This window comes from Pseudonaja textilis, chromosome 3 (assembly GCF_049901715.1).
Source record: "Pseudonaja textilis isolate UNSWEBS1 chromosome 3, rPseTex1.2, whole genome shotgun sequence".
NCBI classification, from domain to species: domain Eukaryota; kingdom Metazoa; phylum Chordata; class Lepidosauria; order Squamata; family Elapidae; genus Pseudonaja; species Pseudonaja textilis.
Window position 1 is genome coordinate 172,097,278 of NC_141992.1, and position 21,511 is coordinate 172,118,788.

The 21,511-nt window shown below is 38.5% G+C and overlaps 1 protein-coding gene and 1 long non-coding RNA gene across 2 annotated transcripts in view; one reads left to right on the forward strand and one right to left on the reverse strand.

The window, feature by feature from the left end:
• LOC148126425 (uncharacterized) overlaps nt 1-21,511 on the reverse strand; it is a 402,020-nt gene that overhangs the window by 161,988 nt on the left and 218,521 nt on the right. The window lies entirely within an intron of this gene.
• Nucleotides 1-21,511, forward strand: part of CNBD1 (cyclic nucleotide binding domain containing 1) — a 112,432-nt gene that overhangs the window by 36,339 nt on the left and 54,582 nt on the right. The window contains exon 2 of the mRNA XM_087931482.1: nt 12,219-12,364. Coding sequence (XP_087787608.1) covers nt 12,219-12,364 — 146 coding nt within the window. The remainder of the gene's footprint in view (nt 1-12,218; nt 12,365-21,511) is intronic.

A 21,511-nucleotide genomic window follows, 5' to 3' on the forward strand; every position in this document is an offset into this window, starting at 1 on the left:
GTGTAACTTGGAATCACGCAGATAGCTGAAAAACTAACTCAATTTATTTTTAGAAGTGTCTATTATATAAGAATGAAGATTCTATTAACTAACTAATAAATTTTATATAGTTGCCAGTCTCACTGAGGGCAACTCTAGGAAGCATGCAATAATAGATAAAAGGGAAAAAAACATGAAAACAGCAAATAAAAATATAAAAAACCATAGCAATAAATATCCTAAAAACCCAAAATACAACCATAACTGAAAAAATGCCTACCTTAACAATGGAGCCATCCAGACAACTTCTATCAGAGATTGTGCTTCTTCCTGACCAAGAAGAATGAGGAAAGGAGAATTAAATAAGTAGGAAGCTAAGCTTCCCCCTGCTCCTGCTGTTGTGATTGTGTCAACGTGCTCTGGGTCCCATTAATTAAATAATGCCATCTGATGAGGCCCAGAAAACTCATCTTTTCTGTCATGGCACCTGTCCCCTGGAACACCATTTCCTCTGAGATTTGTAGGGCTTGCACCCTAGGTTAGTATGGATACATGGTCTCCTTGTATAGCTTTCTGGTTTTAAATTATTGGATTCCCCCTCCCCCGCCTCCAGACTGCCATGATTTCTGCATTTTACAGTATTTTTATAAGTTGTTCAGAGTTGTAACATATTGGGGTGGCCTATACATTTCATAAAGAAAAAGTAATAAAAAGGGGATAATGTATCAGGGCAAGAAGACCAAAACAATATTAGGTTCACATACTGCGATATTATAAACCTTTGAACTGAGTTAGCAAACCAAAAGCCTTAACGTACTGTGCCCCAAACAAATCAGATGAATGATGGATGAATTATGACCTGAGTCATACATAGTAAAATCTGAGCTTAGCAAAAGAGCAAACAAAACAAACTATGCAATTTCTGTTGAACCTGGTCTAGAGTCTTTGTTACACCCAGCTATTGAATGTTTTTACAGCAGCATCTAGTAATAGAAATAGTTCTGATAAAGAGTGTCTCTTTTAAATTAGGAATAATGCATGAAAGGGTCATGTGAAATGGCTTCCTGGAAGATTACAGTGGTGAGAATATGTAGGCATTTATTTAACAAAAGGTTCCTTTAGTATCAGATAGCCTGGTTATACATCTACTAAAGTTCTGTCTTCATAACCTAGTCATTATAGGCCAGTGCTCGCCCTCTTCCTCCTCTGAATTCTCTCATTTGTCAATGTATTTTTAGAAATGTGGCTTGGAAATGGTGGTTGCCTTCAGGGCACTACTTTGCTGAAGTTTATTATTCATAGTAAGCATTTCATTCTTGAGCCGTTGTGTGGTCTTTGCTGAGGTTTCTTGGAACAGACTGGCCTAGTTTCCCTATCAATTCACATTTAAATGTGTTCAGGGAGCATGACCTAGTTGTCTCCCTGCTGTCCCAGAAGGTTTAAACTGGAAGGATAGGAAGAAGCCACATAGAATCCTATATTTTGCTTGCAAGAGAGAGCAAGAATGGAGGAAGGCAGGAATGGAAGCCAAATGCTGTAAGAAAAACAAAATAATAAATACCCAGAAGAAACAGACCTATTAAGCAAGCTACTGTACATAAGAAGAGTGGTCATAAAAGTCAAAAACAGTAGTAATTTGTTTGGTATATTTGAAAATGTGCACCCATTAGATTTATCATAGACACATACCTATGGCAGAATGCAGTATTTTGCTGTAATGTGCTGTTTTCTTTCCTGCCTAGCATGAGATGATTGCAAATACCATATTCCTGTGAGCTCTGTCAAAGAAGTCCCTTGCATATTTAATTCTGCTCATAGAGTACATGGCCACATATCATCAAAAATAGCAGCTGTTATTTTTAAAGAACATTTTCAAATGGTTAGTTCTGGTGCTGTTTCAGGGAAGTGGAAGAAAATAATAAATACTTGCACCATGTTTTGATTCCTCCCCCACCTCCCATCATTTTTGCAAACCTAGAAAGTCCTACAGGTTTAAAATAAACTGTACATCTGCATTGTTTTCATTATTTCAAGGAAAAGCTCAGGTAGGCATATAGCATTGCAACCTGGATTTAAGAAAGAGGCCGACCAAGATAAAAGAAGGTTGAATGTTGACTTAGTTGCTGGATTCCATGGAAGTACAAGTTTATTCCTGAACAACAGACACTCTTTTTGTACTGGAAGTAGTAGGCAGATGTATGGAAAGTGTTTGAGTGTGTGTTGACCCTGGCAAGTGCCTGGATACATCTTTGCAGTTTTCTTGGCAAGATTTTAGAAATGGTTTGTCATTCTTCAATAAGAGGTGTAGATTTATGTATTTGTTAACAGATAGATTAACATGGTTGTTCTTCAATATCTCAGTCACGTTTCTCTGATCCTCTTTTACTTCCTTGAGGTTTTGGCCTAGATGTTTCGTGGCTTGTTTACTTATGTTCCTTTCCCCCATTTTCCCTTTCTGTACCTTACTTTCCCTTGATTTTCTTCTTTTATTCTTTGCCTACTTCCTCCTGGACTACATTAGTAGGACAGATATCAGGAAACATTGTATGACTGTCTGATTAAACAAAAGGGCCAGCATTTTGTGGGAATTGTATTCAGAAGATTGATGCTATGAAGTTGTATAAGAGCAGCAGTCGTGCCAATATTTTTATTACACATTTCTGGGCTATAGATCAGAAAAGCATTCTGGGGCTGAGGGCGTTTTTGGTGGGAAATTTTCCCCAACCTATTTGCAGAATTACTTTCTTTCAAAGGCTCTCAGGTCTTATGACACTATGTTATGCAACTATTTTTTTTTCAGGCATTTAAAGATTTTTATAAACTTTTGAATTCCAGAGACATCTTATTATCTTTTTTTTTTGTCACAAAGAGACACGCTGAGAGGCATGGCACAATAACACCATACAGGTGAGAGTGGGATGGAGTTTAAAGTGCATGCTTTGCTTTTATGTAGGATAAAACACCTTTTTGCTTTGTTTATGTTGTTTATTGCCAGAAGCTAGAACAAAATTCTGACTAATTTTAGTGCTGATTTTCCATCAAATGTCATGACATGATTACAGAGGGTTGTGAAAGGCACATAAAAAATTGCTAAAACCACTTGTTGTTGATAGACTACTGATCACCCATCTCGAAGATCGCACTGCTTTTAATATTTTGGAGGATGGATTTTAAATTCAGGCTCTGTTTTGATGTGACTACCTGATCTTTGCCCTCATGAACTTGTTTTCAGTCTGTGTATTCTTAGACAAGCCTTACTTTTGGGGATATACTTATTACCTATAGAAGATATATTATCTGTTATCTGCATTCTTAAAGCAGACAATCAAGACTCAGGGAAGTTGCCCTCTTCCTGATGTTCTTCATACATTTCTAACTACAGTGAAGTAAAATGCATTCATTCTAGAAGAAATTTTGATCTGAACAGCAGTACAGAATAGTATAGAATTATCTCTGATTTGATAAGACATCCTTCTGAGTGAGAGCTGTTGAGAATTCCTTGCTTGCTTGTTCAAAAATGTAGCAATTTACTTGGTTACCTATCTGTTATCCAAGAAACTACTCTTTACCAAGGAGTAGTTTAAAGATATATGGACTATATGAGTACTGAACCTTCAGGAACATGTATATTTAAATCTCTATACTAAACCGTATTGAGAGAACAAAGCCTGTCTTGCCAATAAATAAAGAAATTATTTTTGGCCCATTTGCTTGGGAGGTTTGCTAAGCAATAGAAAATCAAATTGTAATGCTGCCGGACAGAGGTGTTATTCAGCAGGTTCTGGCCAGTTCTGGAGAACCGGTAGTGGAAATTTTGAGTAGTTTGGAGAATTGGCAAATACCATCTCTGACTGGAGATTGTACAGTATCCTTCCCCTGCCACTCCCAGCAACTCACACCCACAGAACCGGTAGTAAAAAATTTGAATCCTATCACTGCGGCCGGAGAAGAAACCAAGTGTGATAAAGTTTTGCAATATTATTTCGCAACATATATAGGAATCAATACTGCTTTGTTCCATATTTAAGTAAAATGTATGAATGAACCAGCCTATGACAATTTATAGCTATATAGGTTTTGCCATTTCTATGAAGACATTCTCCAAGGGAGATACAAGATTGATGTCAAAAACACAGGAGAAGTCAGAAGGTTACAAAGTTTGAAAAGAGATATTTCTTTTATAACATCTTCAAATCGTCTGAGAAGCTCCTTATACATATAAGGGGAAATAGAAGTGTAATCATGGTTGTCACAAAACAATAGGAACTTCACTACAGCACCTTTCTAAAATAATCCTCGTGTCAGTTTATACTGATAATAATTATTCTTTGCTGCTTCTAACTAATGGGAATTCTTCAGAACTTTTTTATAATAGAGGAGAGGTTATTTTAAATCTTTATAATGATACACGCTAGTAATAATTTAGCTCATAAAACAGAATAAGAGTGATTTTCGCCTAATTAGAATTTTCCGATTAGAATTCTTTCATTACAATCTTTTTAAAAAACATTATAAACATGTAATTATAAGATAGGTGAATTTTTTTTATGCTTGGTTCATGCATTATTAAATGCTTCTTAAGTGAATGGCATATATGCATCTATTTCATAAATGAGTACCCACTAGTTATTACTAGGGCTCAGCGAACTTGGCTGTATGCAGGAAGCTATGACTTGCCTCATCTGTAGCAAGGCATGTAGAAGTTGATTGCTATAGGATGAATATCTTAACATACACCCTATGCTTTGGACTAGTGACAGCAAGGAGCTGTAGGCATTCAGTCTGAACAAATTGGAGTGCAAAATGTGAAAGGACTAATGGGATTCAGGGATTAATTGATTATGTATCATCCAATTGTTGTTGATAGTTTGAGACCATTTGGATAGATTTTTCCCATGGCAATCTATTCCTAACCTGGCCTTTTAGGTCTTTCAGTGGTGTGCTCATCGCTTCTATAACTGAATCTATCTCACTGTGGTCCTCTTCTTCTCCTTCCTTCAGTTTTTCTCAGAATTAAAGTCTTCCCCCAGAGGACTAATGGGAAACATTCCAAGTCTCTCCATGAGTGATGTACCACCTCCATTCTCATCAATTGTATGTTTCACCTTGAAGTGCAGTTCTTTGAATGGATTTTGAATTTCCTTGTACTCAGAATGATCGTAACAGACCACAGTAGAATTTATTATAAGAACTTTGTATAAAATGGATGTGTTCATCTTACAATTATTCTCTGAAAAATCTATAGGTAGATTCTCAGATCTTTGAAGGTTTTCTGATAAAGCTGTGACTCTTTTCTATATTTGAACTGTAGTAAAGTAGTAAAACATTTTTGAATGTATAGTATATGCTACAGAGATGCTTGAGGAGGGAAAAGATGCAACTTACCTAGATAAAATTGTAGGTTGGGAGGTATCTTGGTTTGATGACCTCCTGGTCCTAATGGAGCAGGTATGCAGCTCAAGAATGTTCTTAAAGTCAGCACCATCTATATTAGTAATGTGTTCTATAATTTCAAGTTTCTAAGCTCATTAGGAGCTTTTAAAAATTGGATTAGAGTAATATACCTTTTGCTTCTTGCTACCTTGCAAAAACTTCAGATAGTGCAAAATTTGGTCATCTTGATTATCATTAAGTTCAAAAATTCTAAACACGAAGCATTACGTTCTTTTAGGTTAATTGAACTGCTTCTATGCATTTCTAGCAAAGTTCTACTGGTAAACTTTAACATGTTAAATAATTCGATCCTAGAATAGTTTAACAATCTCTTTTACTCTTGTGATCATGTTTAATATCTAAGATCTGTATCAGAAATCATGGTCCTCTCAAAAACATCGTTTAGCCATGGTTCCAAAATTCCACTGTTGGATTTGAGACTGCTCTTCAATTGTTTCTGGCCAGCCAAAAAGATTCAAGGGGGTTGGTATACTCCAGATCCCATCACTTAAACAATGCTACTTTGTGGGAATAAGATGATATGCCTTCTCTGTTGCTGCATCTGCCCAATGGGCTAGTGTTCAAGAGCTATGGTGGTGGTGCAGTATTGCAGGTTAATTCTGCTTGACTGCTGACTGCTAGCAGTTCAGCAGTTTGAGTTTCACCAACTCAAGGTTGACTCAGCCTTCCATCCTCCTGAGTTCAGTAGAAAGAGGATCCAAATTGTTGGGGGCAATATGCTGACTCTGTAAACCACTCAGAGAAGACTGAAAAGCATTGTGAAGTGGTATGTAAGTGCTAATGCTATTCCTGTAGTACCCTCTAAGATTTGTATGACCCTCACCCTATGTGCCCCCAGGAAAGCATTAAACAGTCTCTGAGCTAGAATGATGTGGGCTCCTACTAACTGCCAGCAATAGAGCAGAATTATTATTCCTCTCTCAAATTTGTTCCTTTTTTCTTTTTGACTCTAACGTAACCCTTTGTAAAGCATTCAACATCACTGATTTGTGAGTGACCTTAAGACTGATACACAGATAAATATTTCTTGTCTGTTGTAATCTGAAACACACCTCTTTTGCATCCATGTCCTGTATCTTATAAAATCACCATACAATATAATTCCTTTTTGTATTTTGTTTTCTTGAGGTTTGATCTTAAAAAGTGGCTTATAAATTTCTGTATAATTTCAATCTTGTAAATAATAATGCCCATAATTGAATTATGATTGCACAAAGGTGTGAATCCTTATTTGGAAGGAAGCCCATTGAATTTACAATGCAGTTGAGTTGCAGGAATCCCTTCCCACAGCCAGGGAAAATCTAAAATGTCATTACTGCATACTTATGAGTCAAGCCTAATACCATTCAAACCACACGAATGTGTGAATAATAGTTGACAGTTTCCAAAGTATACTAGTCAAACACAATTTAGATCAGATGTTTAACATGGTTTTATGGCGCACCACATATTCTATTGCTGCAAAGCTAGAGATTTTTAATACCTCACCAACCATTTAGAGTCAAATATAATTGCATAATATTGCAATAAAAATGTATGTTGGCATTTTAAACCGTATTCATGAATATTTTATTCTATATTTTAATAAAAGCATGGAGTTTAGTAGATTTTTATATCTTATAGATGTGTAGTTTGAATTAGTTTATAGTTCATTTTAATTTTCCAAAATGTTTCCTTCATTTCCACTTTAAATTATTTCCACCTGGTTATCATATTATATAAATGCCTTCATCTCATGGATACACATTTCAACTGGCATTCTTTTCTACTAAAATATTACATATGGTCACTATCTGTTCATATACCAAATAAAGTATTAAACATAAATACCAATAATCCATGAGATTATTGTTCATAATATGTAATTATCCATCTCACAGATGTAACTCTGGGTAATGAAGAGCTTCCCAGTCCAGGAGAAATGCAACTGCCATGCAACTTATGCAAAAGTTTTCTAGGCCATGATTGTCCCCTGGTCTTTGAGCAGGAGTTGTGAGTCCAAAAAGACCGCAGATTGTGCACGAGGTCTATTTGGGACAGTTCAACCTTATCCAGCAGCAAAGATGGTAAATCCCCAAATCTGGAAGCCACAAAACCCAAGGACACTCAGTTTTGCTGATGTTCATCTGAAGCCTGTTGTCCTTAATCCAGCCTCTACAACAGTGGTCACCAACCAGTGGGCCAGGGACCATTGGTGGTCCACAAGAAAATTTTGGTGGTCCACAGAGTAATGCCCCACAAAGCACTCCCCCAAGCAATTAATCCAGGCTGTGCAGGAACACAAAGTTGCACCACCCACATGGCCTGCCCACCCACTGGCCCTCACCCTTCAGCCAAGTGCAAATCTTACCTTGAGTAGAGCTGGAACTGGAAGGTAAGACCAATGGTGTGGGGGGAAAATCCATCCTGGGGGGCTTGCTGATGTTGGTGGGAGCAGCTGCTGCTGTACCTGGGTGCACCAGCCTGCCATGGACTGGAGGAGCTGCTCTGGGATCACCAAAGGGCCAGTCTTGTGACTACTGCAGCTCTGGAATAGACTGACTTTCCTACCAATGTCACTAAGCCACTGTCAGTCAAAATTCGTTTTAGTGGTCCACCGGATTTAAAATTTTGAGTTTGGTGATCCTTGAGGTTCAAAAGGTTGGTGACCCCTGCTCCACAGCTTCCAAATATTAAGACAAGGCTTTCATAGGATCATTAATTGGCCAAATTCCTTGTTTAGATGCTATTTTGTATATGACTTCTTTGCTGTTCCACACTTTTGTCGACAGTTCAGTAATTAACAACATCCTGCTGTTTATCTGAAGATAAAACACCAGAAGATTAGATTTTTGCCATCTAATTGCTATATTTGATATATCTATATCTGAACAGATTGCTATATTTCAAGAAGATTAGGGCATTTGAGCAAATTAGGATGCCCTTTCTGAGATTAACTCTTCAGTGGTTTTGCTGAAGGAGTGTTAGGAATAACATAGGTTACCTAACGTAGTTTGGGTAAAATAATATATATAAACTATGATTGTAAGTTTAAGTGTGTGTCACTTTAAAACTGCAAAGCATGTAATTTTGGGTGTGGTGTGAAACCACCATAAGAGGGAGCAAGAGAACCTGATTGATTGCTGACAATTACTGGATTGCATGGATTGATGGTTTGTTAACTGCGTGTTTCCCCTACTGCTGAGTTGCTGAAGGAAGAGAGGAGTTTTTTGAGTTCTTCATATCTCTACTGCAAGGAGATATATTACTGGACTGATATTTGTAAGTTTACTGACCTCTCTTTTTCGACACTGGAATTTGCAACTGAATAATCCCTGGACGGACTGAACTAGTGAATGATATATGGACTGTTTGACTATGCTATAATTCTTATTGGAATAAAACTATTTAATTAGCACTGTGTATCTGTTTTACTGAGTGTAAGCTACAAAAACGTTTATCTCACATATTTTGCCTGCCTGCCTGACTGCCATGCAGATTCTGCTAGGGTGTATCCCTAACAAGGAGTTAAAATCTTCCTAGGTAATTTTGGTTTGGGCTGAATTATCTCTGAAAATCTGGGTCAGCTGGAATCAGTCTGGACCAATATATGGCATTAAAGCCTATATAACAGTAGGATACTCTAAAGCAGTGTTTCTCAACCTCAGCAACTTTAAGAGGTATGGACTTCAATTCCCACAATTCCTCAAGCAGAATTCTGGGAACTGAAGGCCCCATCTTAAATTTATGTTTTACTGACAAAAACATAAAGGGAGACTAGTATAGATCAATTTCAAGTTATTTAGCTCTCATCAGCTAGCTGTATCCTTCTGGGATTCAAACCTGGGCTACTTACATATTAGGTAGATATATTAACCTCTAAGCCACTGGCTCCTCTCTCTTTGTTGGCCATACCAGGCGAGAGAGTAAGTATTTTTTCTGGTGGGACTGGTCTATCAGGGTAGTCTGGTCTATCTTATTATGGGATAGAGCATATTGCTTCTGTTTTCGTCTTTCAGCCCTAATCCAGGAGCCTTCACAGGCAGTTACTTTTGCAACAAACTATTTTGTGTTAAATTTATGTTTTACTGACAAACAAATGGAAACAGTATGCTGCGACCCATAATTGGGTAGACCAGGTTGCCCTGACAGACTGGTCCTACTGGAAAAAACACTTCATCCATCTTAAAGTTGTGGAGCTTCAGAAAAACTGCTCTAGATACCAAATCCCTTAGTGCTCCAGAATTACTAATCCTCAAAATATACCTTCCATATCTGTATTGCCACAATCCCCTAGGTAGATAAGCAACTAAATCTAAGAGCAGCTTATCTGCAGCTTCTTTCCTTCCTAAGCCTGTTTATGATTTAAGTATTAAAGTAGGATTGTAAAGAACCAAACTCATTTTTTTTTCAATAGATTACAACCAGGTGGTGGCAGCTGGGTGGAGTGTCTGGTTACCTGCTGTCTCTTAGCATTAATAATTTCCCTTTCAGCCTAATGGATGCAAGAAAAGAAAGATATCTTTTAGATATCAGTCAACAACAATAACAAAAAAAAACAACAAGTGAAAGTGATAACTGCAATGATGGAGGTAACGATCATTGTTTGTTGCTAATATATAGTAGTTCCAGTTCACTACAGAGAGTTTACAACAATAATTCTGAAATCAATATTAGTATTTCTCAACTTGAAGATGTTCATTGATGATGGCTAGGGAATTATAGGATTTGAAGTCCACAGATGTTCAAGCAGTCAAGGTTGAGAAACACTGACCTATATACTGGTCACATATCCTCCATTCTGACAGAGACATGTAATTATATCCCACTTCAGTTAGGGGGAGATTTGAGTGAACTGAATTCTCTGGAACTACTGTTGAATGGCAAAAGGACTCTATAGTTGAAGTTCTATTATTGTAACTAACATTTCTCACCACTTTAGTTATTGCATCTGTAAATATGAATACCAGTTTAGCCTCTGGCATTCAGAACCTCAGGTGATGTGGAGACCATGTTTGTGTGGCATATCCTATAATTGCAAAGCATTGTGGCTTTTCAAAATCTTAAATTAAGTGTGGCAAAAGCTGCTTTTTTTTTTGGCAAATGTGGACTGCACAAACTGTTCCTTTGAATTCCCAGAGAAATGTCCAGTTTAAAGCCCTAAATACTATAATTTGGAACATTAAATTGCTATGCTATGCTTCTTTTCTCATTTTGATATTACTCTGTTTGAAGCAAGGTTTTTTAGATGAAATGGAAGATTTTTACTAGCAACTGAATCTTTGCTCTTCTGACCTCTCTTCAACTAGATATGTAGTCCATAACATAAGCATGTGAGAAGGCTGAGTATTCCTGGCTGCTGGCATCCATATTGATTACTAAATGATATTGTTTCAAAAGAGGCTTAATGTGTTGTATCTTTAAGCATACATACATACAGTAAATTATGAATTCCATTGTTCCTTCGGTGCAATTTCTCTCTTCGTCAGAGAGAGGTGCCACATACTGGTGTGACATTTTATCAGGCACAAACCAGCTTTTTTCATTTAAGAAAAGAGTGAAGGGGGATTTTGGTTTGGTGATAAGAATGGATTGGAAAAAAATGGTGTGTGACTTTTTGACCATCTATTTTCCTACTCACGATCACCCAGTGGTATTCAAGGTTGGTATTCAGCCACATAAAATCACACTTGGGAATCCAGTGGTTGAGGTAGCTTGAGGATGAGTTGAAGGATAAATATATGCATTTCTAGACTGATTTTCAGTAGCAGCTGAAATCATCTGCAATGCTTTAAATTGTACTTATTAAAATTACTTAAAGGGGGGGATTGCATACCTGAATGACAGAGTTCAACCTAAATTACTTGACATGGTATAATAAAATTGTGCAATAGGGGAATTGCAATTTTTAAAGAGGAACCCCCTCCCCATCTCTCATTTCCCTCTCTGCCTGACATAATAGATTATTATTACAATTACTGAATCATTTAGAAAAAAATGGTATATTTACTTTATATGTTACTGTTACTAGGACAACTACAACTGCCATTACTGATATTCTTCTAAAGCAGGTTACAATTTGAGCACAGTGAAAGTCTTGGATTAAAATACTCAAGTCCTATGATAGGAGAAATAAGGAATAAAATAAAGTTTTAATAGCACTTTGCTCTCAGACATGACAGCAATGGTATTTCTTAGATGTCAGAATAGTTAACCTTTGTAGAACCCATTGTAGAAAGATGTAAATAATAATAAAAACTCTAGTTACCAATTAATTCTCCCATCAAACCAGTCTATTAAATTAGAATGCCCCAACTGAACATTGGGCCCACTCAAATCAACTTGTGAAAATCAGTTCTCCTAATATTCACACCAGTGGTGGGATTCAATTTTTTTTTACTACTGGCTCTGTGGGCGTGGCTTGGTGGGCATGGCAGGGGAAGGATACTGTAAAATCTCCAGTCAGAAGTGGGATTTGCCAGTTCTCTGAACTACTCAAAATTTCTGTTACCGGTTCTCCAGAACTGGTCAGAACCTGCTGAATACCACCTCTGATTCACACAGATATTTGTATTCCTTACTAACTCCTAGAAAACAAGATGAGGATATCTAGTTCTCCTTAAGTTGCTGAATTTTTATTTTTAGTATCCTTCACTTAGCTGGTGCAGCTAAGTATTGTGGCTTTAGTAATCGACACAAATTCTTGATACCTGGTTTAAAGTTTTTCAGGTACTGGGCAAATTCTTTGATCTATGCAACTATAGAACAACAGGGGCTATTATTTTCTATGCATGTTTTTCCTGCAGACCTATTCTAAGAACTGAAGAAGAACACGAGACTGTCTATAAAATAATGAAAATCATTCCTGATATTAATAAGCAATTATCTGAAGAACAGATAAAGGAAATCAGCAAAGTAGTTCTAAGAGAATACTGGGTGAAGGAAAGTACAGGTCGGTAAATATAGGGTTTTTTCTTTTTCTTTTTGAAAAATGTGGTTACTTCTTGAAGGATCAGAGGTGCCAACTAATGTAAACTAAAATAAGAGATATTGGAACTTGTAGTCCAGTTTTATTATGGAACCAAAGCTCCACCAAGTACTGGATCAACCTATTTTATTAGATTAAGTATGTAATTCCTTTTTCCAGTATGGCAGGCAATTTTAGCAAATAACTTTCCATTACAAGATTACATCTGGAAAAAAAAAACCCAAATCTTTCATTTTGGGGGTATCTTTTATTTTTCTCTTGCTCCATTGACATCAACTTTCATCTCTATTCTAGTGCTCAAGTTTATTTCCTTCCTCCTGTTCTATAATGGAAAGTATAATGTGATTATTCTGCTAGAAAGATAGATGTGAAAAGTCTTTTAATGAGAAATGCAGATATGGTGGTTATGTTTTTACCATTAGATTATACATTTTTCTTTCAAATACAAAAAGTGGAATCTTTGTTATAAAGTCATCTGGTTTAACATTGTAACTTTTGTCCTTGTTCCACATCCCTTATCCAAATCCTTTTTCTTTTTTGAATTTTGATTCTTCCTTACATGGTATTCTTAAATATGTCGGAGGTGTACCTAATATTGATATATGAAATGATAATACACTCACAATTTCTGTTAACCACCCACACTGGCTTTATATAAAGTAGAGAAAGTTAAAAAGCTCTAGAGACAAAATAATGGTCACCAGTATAGGGTCAAACCAGCTTATAGAAGTGGAACTACCAAAACATACTTCCTCCAACCTTTAATTTACAACTGCAATCCTGGAATATACTGGTGTTGATAGTGTCACAAACTGCCAACAGATTAGCAGGATCCATAGACTCAAAAAGGCCATTTTCTGCAGAAAGTCAGAAAACAAGATATCCATGGCCAATTGTCTTCCAGTAAAGACCAGATTAAAACCAGATTAAAAAGTATTCTGGTATATATCGTACATTTTGAGTATATATCTGAAAAGTATCATTAAATTCCATGACATCAAATAATGTTAGTTTCAAAATGCCTCACAAATTAGTTTTAACAAGTTTTTGAACGGATCCAATCAGAATTTTAGGAGCAGATGACAATCTTCCCTAATCCAACTGGCATCTGTGTAGATTGAATTTGGCATTTGCCCAAAGACTTAGAAAAGTCCTAGATGCCACACAGATTACCATCATATAAGTAACACTCATCCTCTGGAGAAATATGATGTGTAGACACACAAAAAAGGGAATTGAGTTGTACTTTATATCCTCACTGCTTCCCCCCAGGCAGCTGCCTCAAATAATTGACCAACTGTGGTGTCAGAAAGAGAAGAAAAAAAATCCTTCCTCTTGATTGTCTGATTCTCTCTCTCTCTTTCCTTCTCTTGGAAGGGACAGTAGTTGGATCCAAAAAAAGAAGCTCATTGAATGGGCTGTAGTAACAATAATGAGTAATATACAGACAAAGGGAATTTCACACAACCTGCCTCCTTCCAGACTGAATTCAACATTGATGTAGAAAAATAAAGTGAATTTATTGTAAGGTTTTTCTATATACTTCATGAAAATTCATCTCAATGCTTGTTTGTTTCAGTTCACCAAAAAGCCATTCATAAATATTCTATTTTTGATAACACATAGAGTTCCAACTAGGATTTTATATTACCTTTTTTTTTAAATCAGTCTTATTTGACTTAGCAAAGTTTGAGAAAATCAAATATGTTCATTGGTAAGAGTTAACTGTTGTGGTGATCTTTTGAAATACAGATATAAGCCAACTAAGAAGAATATAGTAACCAAAGGACATGTTATTAATAAACAGACTAAGCTGTAATCTGACCAGATAGGAATTATATTAGCATAAATTAAGACAATGAAAAGGACAATTTTAAGGTCAAAACTGTGATTGGGATGACTGGAATGAAAGCTGGCATCTTAAAATCTTGTTTACTATCTTGGCCACAAGGACAGTTGTGTTGGATTAGACACTCTGTTGATTTAATATATTCAGTAAAACCTGCAATATGGTGGCACAGAATGAGATCTAAAATTGTTGAGCGTCAATGTGCAAACGAGATAAAAGGTAATCTTAATGATTCAGACTGCCACATTATGCTTAAAAAAAAAAAAAGCAGATCTGCATCAATGTGCAATCTTTTCCAGTTCTTTGAACCTGGTAAAGCAATATTTCAATCTCATCTGATTTGGCAGGCTAAAAATAAACACAAGATTGACTTTTTCCTAAGTGAAACTGACTTTACAAAAATAATGCATGCCTGATGAGTCTCTAATCTCCCAAGATCATTTTATATAATAAAGTCAGAGAGACTAGAGATATGAAAAGTAGTGAGGTTGCTTCTGTTAATGGTTCCTTCCTCATATAACTCCGCAATAATAACAGCTTCATTTTTTTAAAAAAAATGATATTGCAGAGAATTCACATACATTAAATCAAATGTACCCTCATATCAAACATCCACATGGTTGACAGGTCTAATGTCATGCAGAAAATTGAATAAGACATACATGACAGGTACTCAGCAATGTCACAAACCAGGTACTTGCACACCAACATATGAGAGAGATACATAACTCACCGTATTTGTGTCAAAATGCAGTTGCCTACCTTGCCTTTTCCTTCCTATGCCCCCTAGCAGACATGCATAATAGCATCATCATCCTCTTTTAATGATCCCATAATCCTTTGTGGGCTGGAATCTGGGAAACTGAATGGAGCTGAGTGTTTATTGGCTGGATGCTCTTCCTGTTGCCAATGCGGAGGGCATTTTTTCAGCAGACATATTTTCAGTGTGCCCAGAGAGAGAAATATCTGCCTCTGTCAAACTGACAGCCTCCTGATTGTGAGGCAAGAGCTCCACCTCTAGGCCACTGCACCACTCATATCCATAATCTCATGGCTGAGTAAATGTGTGCATGTGTATGTGTGTGTCTTCCTTCGAGTCAATCTTGACTCTTGGCTTATTGCCTGGACAAGTCTTGGAGTTTTCTTGGCAATATTTTTTCCCGAACGGATTGCCCATTGCCATATTCCTGTGACTGAGGAAAAGATTGACTGGCCCAAAATCACCAGCTGGTTTTAGCCTAAGGCAAGACTAGAATTCATAGTCTCCTTTAACCAGTACGTCAAGCTGACTTTCTAAAACTTTCTCACATGTATGGAATACTGTTTTCACATTGTTGATTTTATTATGAACATTTCCTTGTTACCCTTAAGATTTTCACCGCTTAAAACAACAGCAAATATACTGTAAGCAAATCTTTTTATGTTCTGTTATGAAGAATTCAACATGAACCTTTCACATCTGTGAAAGGACAAACTACCCTGAATGCAGATGAATGTAATACTGTGCCACTGGAGCCTGTGCCATTGTGCTGCTTGGGTGTGTTTAAAGTAACCACTGATATTTTATCAGAAAAATGAAAAAGCAGCATCAAGAGAAAGCAAATGAGATTGTTGAGAGTTATCTAAAATTTTCTGATGCTAATTGATATGTGTAGAGAAAAAGTATGCATAATTATAATAATTTCAGTAAAAACTGAGGTTAAACAATATAATTTATTATGTTGGAGAAGGTTTTATGCCTAGTCAGTCTGTAACATTGGTGGTCATTTGTATGTAAAACAGATGGTCAATCAAACCCACATCTTCAAATGGAGAATGTCATCTAATGGTTTGTAAAACAGAATATACACTTCTTTAAAGTAAAATAATGACCACTTGATTTGTATGCTTTGAAATACTTGTATATTAAAGATGTGAAGGCCCTTTTGAGACCCAGTCATCAGGCACACTGAAGAAAATGAGGCATATTTTAAAAAAACAGACTGAGCTTGGAATGTTGTTGTTTTTGTGTTTGGCATGCTGAGAAGAAGAGGCAGAGGCAACATAAAGCTTAACTGGCTTTATTGTTAACTTGTAACTCAGCCGTGGCTAGCTGCAGCTTGCGGCAGCAGCTGAGAGAGAGAGAGACAGCTGATTCCATTTGACAGCTCCTTTTATACGGAGCTGTCAAATGGCTCAGCCAATCAGAACCTTCTCCAGCTCCCACTTAAACAGCGGAACAGAGTAACGACTTGCTGGTTGCAACACTCCTTCCCCCTGGAACTGCACATGCATAGTTGTCCAGATAGGTGGGGCAATGCTTCACTCACCCAGATCGCCGTTGTTCAGCAGTTGGCAGCAGTGGGGAAGGATCTGTTGCTGGAGTGGTGACTTCTACTTGGGGTGGTGTTGCCCCCCTTCCCTGGCGATCTTGGATGGCCACAGAAGGACCTCGGGTGTTGATGGGACCTCTTCAGATGGCGGTGAGCGGGCTCCAGTTGTTGATGTTGCAGCTTCCCCAGGTAAGGCCTCTGTGAGAGACCGCTGGTCAGGAGTCAGCCTTCGAGGGGCTTTGGTGTTGCCCCACTCAGTGTCCGTGGTCTCAGCCTCCCTCTAGACTGGACCTGTAGGGGTACTCCAACGGGTGACCCTCATTAAGAATTTCAATAATGCAAGGACTTAGCAGTTTCGGAATAATCACCCAGACACCCCACAGTAAACATCCTTTTAGCATGCTCAGTTCTTTCTGGCCCACCTTGAAGGGGTGGAAGTCCACTGTGGTGGTTTCCCTGGGCCACCCCCTTTGCACCCAGTCCATGACTTTAGATAGTTGTACATCTCTGGAGGCATAGGCGATGTCATCAGCTGTAAGAGGCAATTGCAGATCTTCTGGTAGGAACACTGAGGCTGAAGGGGCAGGATCAGTGACCAAAAGGGGTAAAGGGCACCTCCTTAGGGTATCAGCATGAGCTACATCTTTGCCAGGCCTGTAAGTCAACTTATAACTGTAAGCGGCTAGGAAGACTGTCCATCGGGTCATTCTTGGGGATAGGATTTGTGGGCTGGGCTTGTCCCCTGCCAGGATGCCTAACAAAGGTTAATGGTCTGTGATGAGCTGAAACTGGTGTCCATAGAGGTATTCATGGAACCTTTTGACTGAGGCAATGCCTCTTTGTCTATTTGGCTATAGTTGCGCTCAGACTTGGAAAGTGTCCTGGAGAAATAAGCGATAGGAGCTTCTTGGCCATTTGGCAATTTATGACCTAGGACTGCCCCAATCCCATAAGGGGATGCATCGCAAACTAGTATAAGGGGAAGAGCATCGCTAAACTGAATGAGTACTTTGGTTGAGGTGAGCAGGAATTTTACTGTAGAGAAGGAGGCCTGTTCCATGGGTCCCCAATGCCACTGCGTCTTAGAGTCTAATAGCCTGTGCAATGGTTCTGCTACAGTGGCCTTGTGGGGCAGGAAAGAATTGTAGAAGTTAAGTAGTCCTAAAAAGGCTTGTAACTCAGTCTTGTTCTGAGGGACTGGGCCCTTGTGAATGGCCCATACTTTGGATTCTACAGGATGAATTCCCTTGTGGTCAATGATATCCTAGGAAATCCATCTGTGAAACTGCGAAGATGCGTTTTTTCCTGTTTAATTTTAGTCCAGCATTTTTAAAACACTGGAGAACTTTTTGTAACCTTTCCATATGTTCTTGTGGGTTGTCAGCAGCAATGAGGATGTCATCAAAGTATGGGATGACACCCTTGATATTGTATGGTAAACATTCCATAATGGATTGGAATATGCCAGGGGCAATGCTGACACCAAATTGTAAATGCTTACATTTGAAAGTGCCCCTATGCGTAATGATTGTTTGGGCCAATGCTGTCTCATTATCCACTGGGAATTGCTGGTATGCTTGAGTCATGTTCAGCTTGGTAAAAATGGAGCTTTTTCCCAGGGAATGGAGCAGGTGCTGTATGATTGGCACAGGATAAGCATTTGGTTGGAGTCCCTTTTTATCGTGGACTTGTAGTCAGAACAAATACTTATGGAGCCATCTCTTTTCAAGGGTATTACAATGGGAGTTTCCCATCTAGCAAAGTCCATTGTCTCCAAGACCCCTTGCGAAATCAATTTGTCAAGCTGGGCATCCACTTTAGCCAATAATGCCATTGGCACTCTGCATGGTTTGAGGCATATAGAAGCAACATTTGGATCTAAGTTAAGGGAAATAGGAGTGCCATTGTAACAACCCAGTTTGTCATTGAAAACTTCTGAATATTCAGCAAGAAGTTGCTATAAGTTGTGGGGTGTGACTGCATTTACTTCAGTCACTTGGAGGCCCAGTGAATGGAACCAGTCCAATCCCAGTAAGCTAGGTAAGCTCCCAGTTATGATAACTTGTGGAAGGTGACCTTGAAAATTGTATTGAATATGGAACTTGCCTGTTCTGAGGACTGGAATGGATTGTCCTTGGTAGCACCTCAGGGTCAGATTGCAGGGGCTCAGCTGATTCTTGTGGAAGTCTGGTAGCAGATTCTTCAGGGTCGTCCATGAGATGAGGGATAGAGATGATCCAGTGTCCACCTCCATCTGGCAGGGGCTGCCTTCTAGAAGATCAACATTAATTTTATTAATGTTAAAAGAATAAATCAGTGACTCAGCTCTTGGGATTTGAGGTTTTTTGGTTGATTGAGATGTTGAGATGGCAGGATTGTGTTTCTTGATGCCTGACAAATTCTAGCTATGTGCCTTTCTTTTGGCACTTTAGGCAGACAGCATTCCTAAAATGGCAAGTGGATCTCAGGTGGTTTCCTCCACAGCTGAAACAAATCAGCTGTAGTGTAAGTTGTTTTCTGTCAGTGGGAAAACTTTTTCTTTGCATTGGCTGACTCACTGCTTCTTCCTCTTCAAAGTCACCATCTTCTCAGTAGGTGTTTTCGTAGTAGACAGCAGCGCTGGGTTTTCTCCCGGGAAGACTGCTTGGCTTTTGTATTTCAGCTGCGGATAAATTGGATAGTTCAGCGGCTTGAGCCTCTTCGATTGCTTGCTTCAAGTTGAGGTCACCTTTAGCCAGCAGCCGTCATTGTAGTTGAAAGTCTCTCACCCCACAGACGAGCTGGTCCAGCAGCATATCGTCTAGATGATCTTGGAAACCACATTGAAGGGCAGCTGAATGGAGAGCTGCCATGTATTCACTTATGGACTTGCCCTCTGCTTGGCTTCTTCTCCTGAATGCATGGCGGCAAGTGATATGCAATGGCTTCACGGCATAGTGATTACCGACCACCTCTTGTAGTTCTTCCCAGGAAACAGCCTTGACTGTCTGAGGAGCCAGCAGCGCGGTGGTGGTGTCAAAAACGGTGGCTGCAGAGAAACTCAGGAAATAGGCTTTTTTCCTGTTAGGAAGGATGTCAGATAAGTGTGTGGTGTCCATGATGCATTCGAACCTGTTGATATACGGTGTCCAGGTCTCGGTGGCCAGCCGAAAAGGTGGAAAATTTGGCGGTGCCATCATATCTTTGCTCGAAAGTGACTGCTCTAGTGACAGCTCGTAGTGACAGCTCTTTTTGTAGTGACTTCAGCCGTGTGGTGCTGTCTCTCTTTGCCTCAGGAATTTGCTTCAGTTTGTCAGCATCCCATCCTCACTGCCAGTTTTGTGTTTGGCGCACTGAGAAGAAGAGGTGGAGGCAATATAAAGCTTAACTGGCTTTATTGTTAACTTGTAATTTAGCCGCAGCTAGCCACAGCTGGTGGCAGCAGCTGAGAGAGAGAGACAGCTGGTTCTGTTTGACACTCCTTTTATACGGAGCTGTCAAATGGCTCAGCCAATCAGAGCCTTCTCCGGCTCCTGCTTAAACAGCGGACTGGAGTGAGGACTTGCTGGTCACAACAGTCATCTTGACTTTTTTGGCTACCCTGTAGTCACTCAACATCCAAAGTACAGAATGTACTTCTTTGGGAATTGCCCTTAGCTCCCACTTTTCCTGCTTATAGAAAGACCTTCCTGTTCAATCATTTGTTTTTAGTCTGAGTCTTGTTTAATGGTGGTTTTGACAATTGTGTGAGATTGTAAGCACCAATTGTTCTTAGTTTGATGCCTTCTGAATCTCTCTGAAAACAGATGGAAAACATCTACAAAACATTGCTCCATAATTGACAGTGGTTTTAAATTGCATTACAGATATGCCTAGTAAAAGCCTATTTACTAATCTACTCCCATCCACCCCAGGGAATATGGAAGTTTAAAGGGCAGAAAAAGGTTGCGTACAGAGTTTTGGACCTTAAGGTTTTCAAGATCATTTCCTTACATTCTATTATTTAAATTGGACATTATATATGCTCAACTATGAAGAGTCCATGTATAATAACAGTGTCTTGTTTTGCTTTGTGACTTGATTATTTTGGAGTTGGGCCTGGTTCAAATAAATGAAAGGGTAGCAAGATAGCATTTTGAGAAAATTAAGGATGGTCTTTGACTTATGGCCAAAATTAGGACTGAAATATCTATCTCTAAGCAGTGCAGTTTTTAAGTGAGTCACATCTGATTTTGTGACATTTTTTGTGACATACGGTTGTTTAACAAATAACGCAGTTGATAAGCAAATCCGGCTCTCTCTATTGATTTTGCCTATCAAAAGCACAATCATGAGATCCCAGAGCACTGCAACTGTCACAGACACATCCCAGTTGCCAAGCACCTGATATGACTGTGACACTTGTAAGTATGAGAACTGATTGTAAGTCACCTTTTTGAATGCCATCATAACTTTGAATAGTCATTACACGAATGGTTATAAGTCAAGAACTTCCTATAGAGAAGTACTACAGTTCTGCTACATGCAAAATGCTTCTGGGAAGGAGAAATGGTGTCAGCTGTTGTCACTGCTCTGTTGCTAATCTTGAAATGTGAAAAATCTGTAAAAGAAAGGAAGGAGAAGTTGTTAAGAATCATTAATTGGCTTCTATCCCTTGAGACCATTTATCCTTGTTACACTATAGCAAGAGTTTTCATCATGAACATGCATGGGAAAAGTGCTCTAGAACTTTGGGTACTAGTTGGAATGTTGGGATTTCATTTTGGGCACAGCTGGAATGTGCAGAATATATTTTGTGCTCATTTGCAAAGTCTCTAATCACAAAATAGCTGCTATCGAATAGCAAAACACTATCTTCATTCCCTCTTCCCTTTCTTTTCTTTGGGCAGCAGGCCATGCCACAAAATGCTAGCTGCAGCCTCCCAACAAGTCTGCTTCCTTAAAAAAGGAGAACAAAGCTTTAGAGGCTGC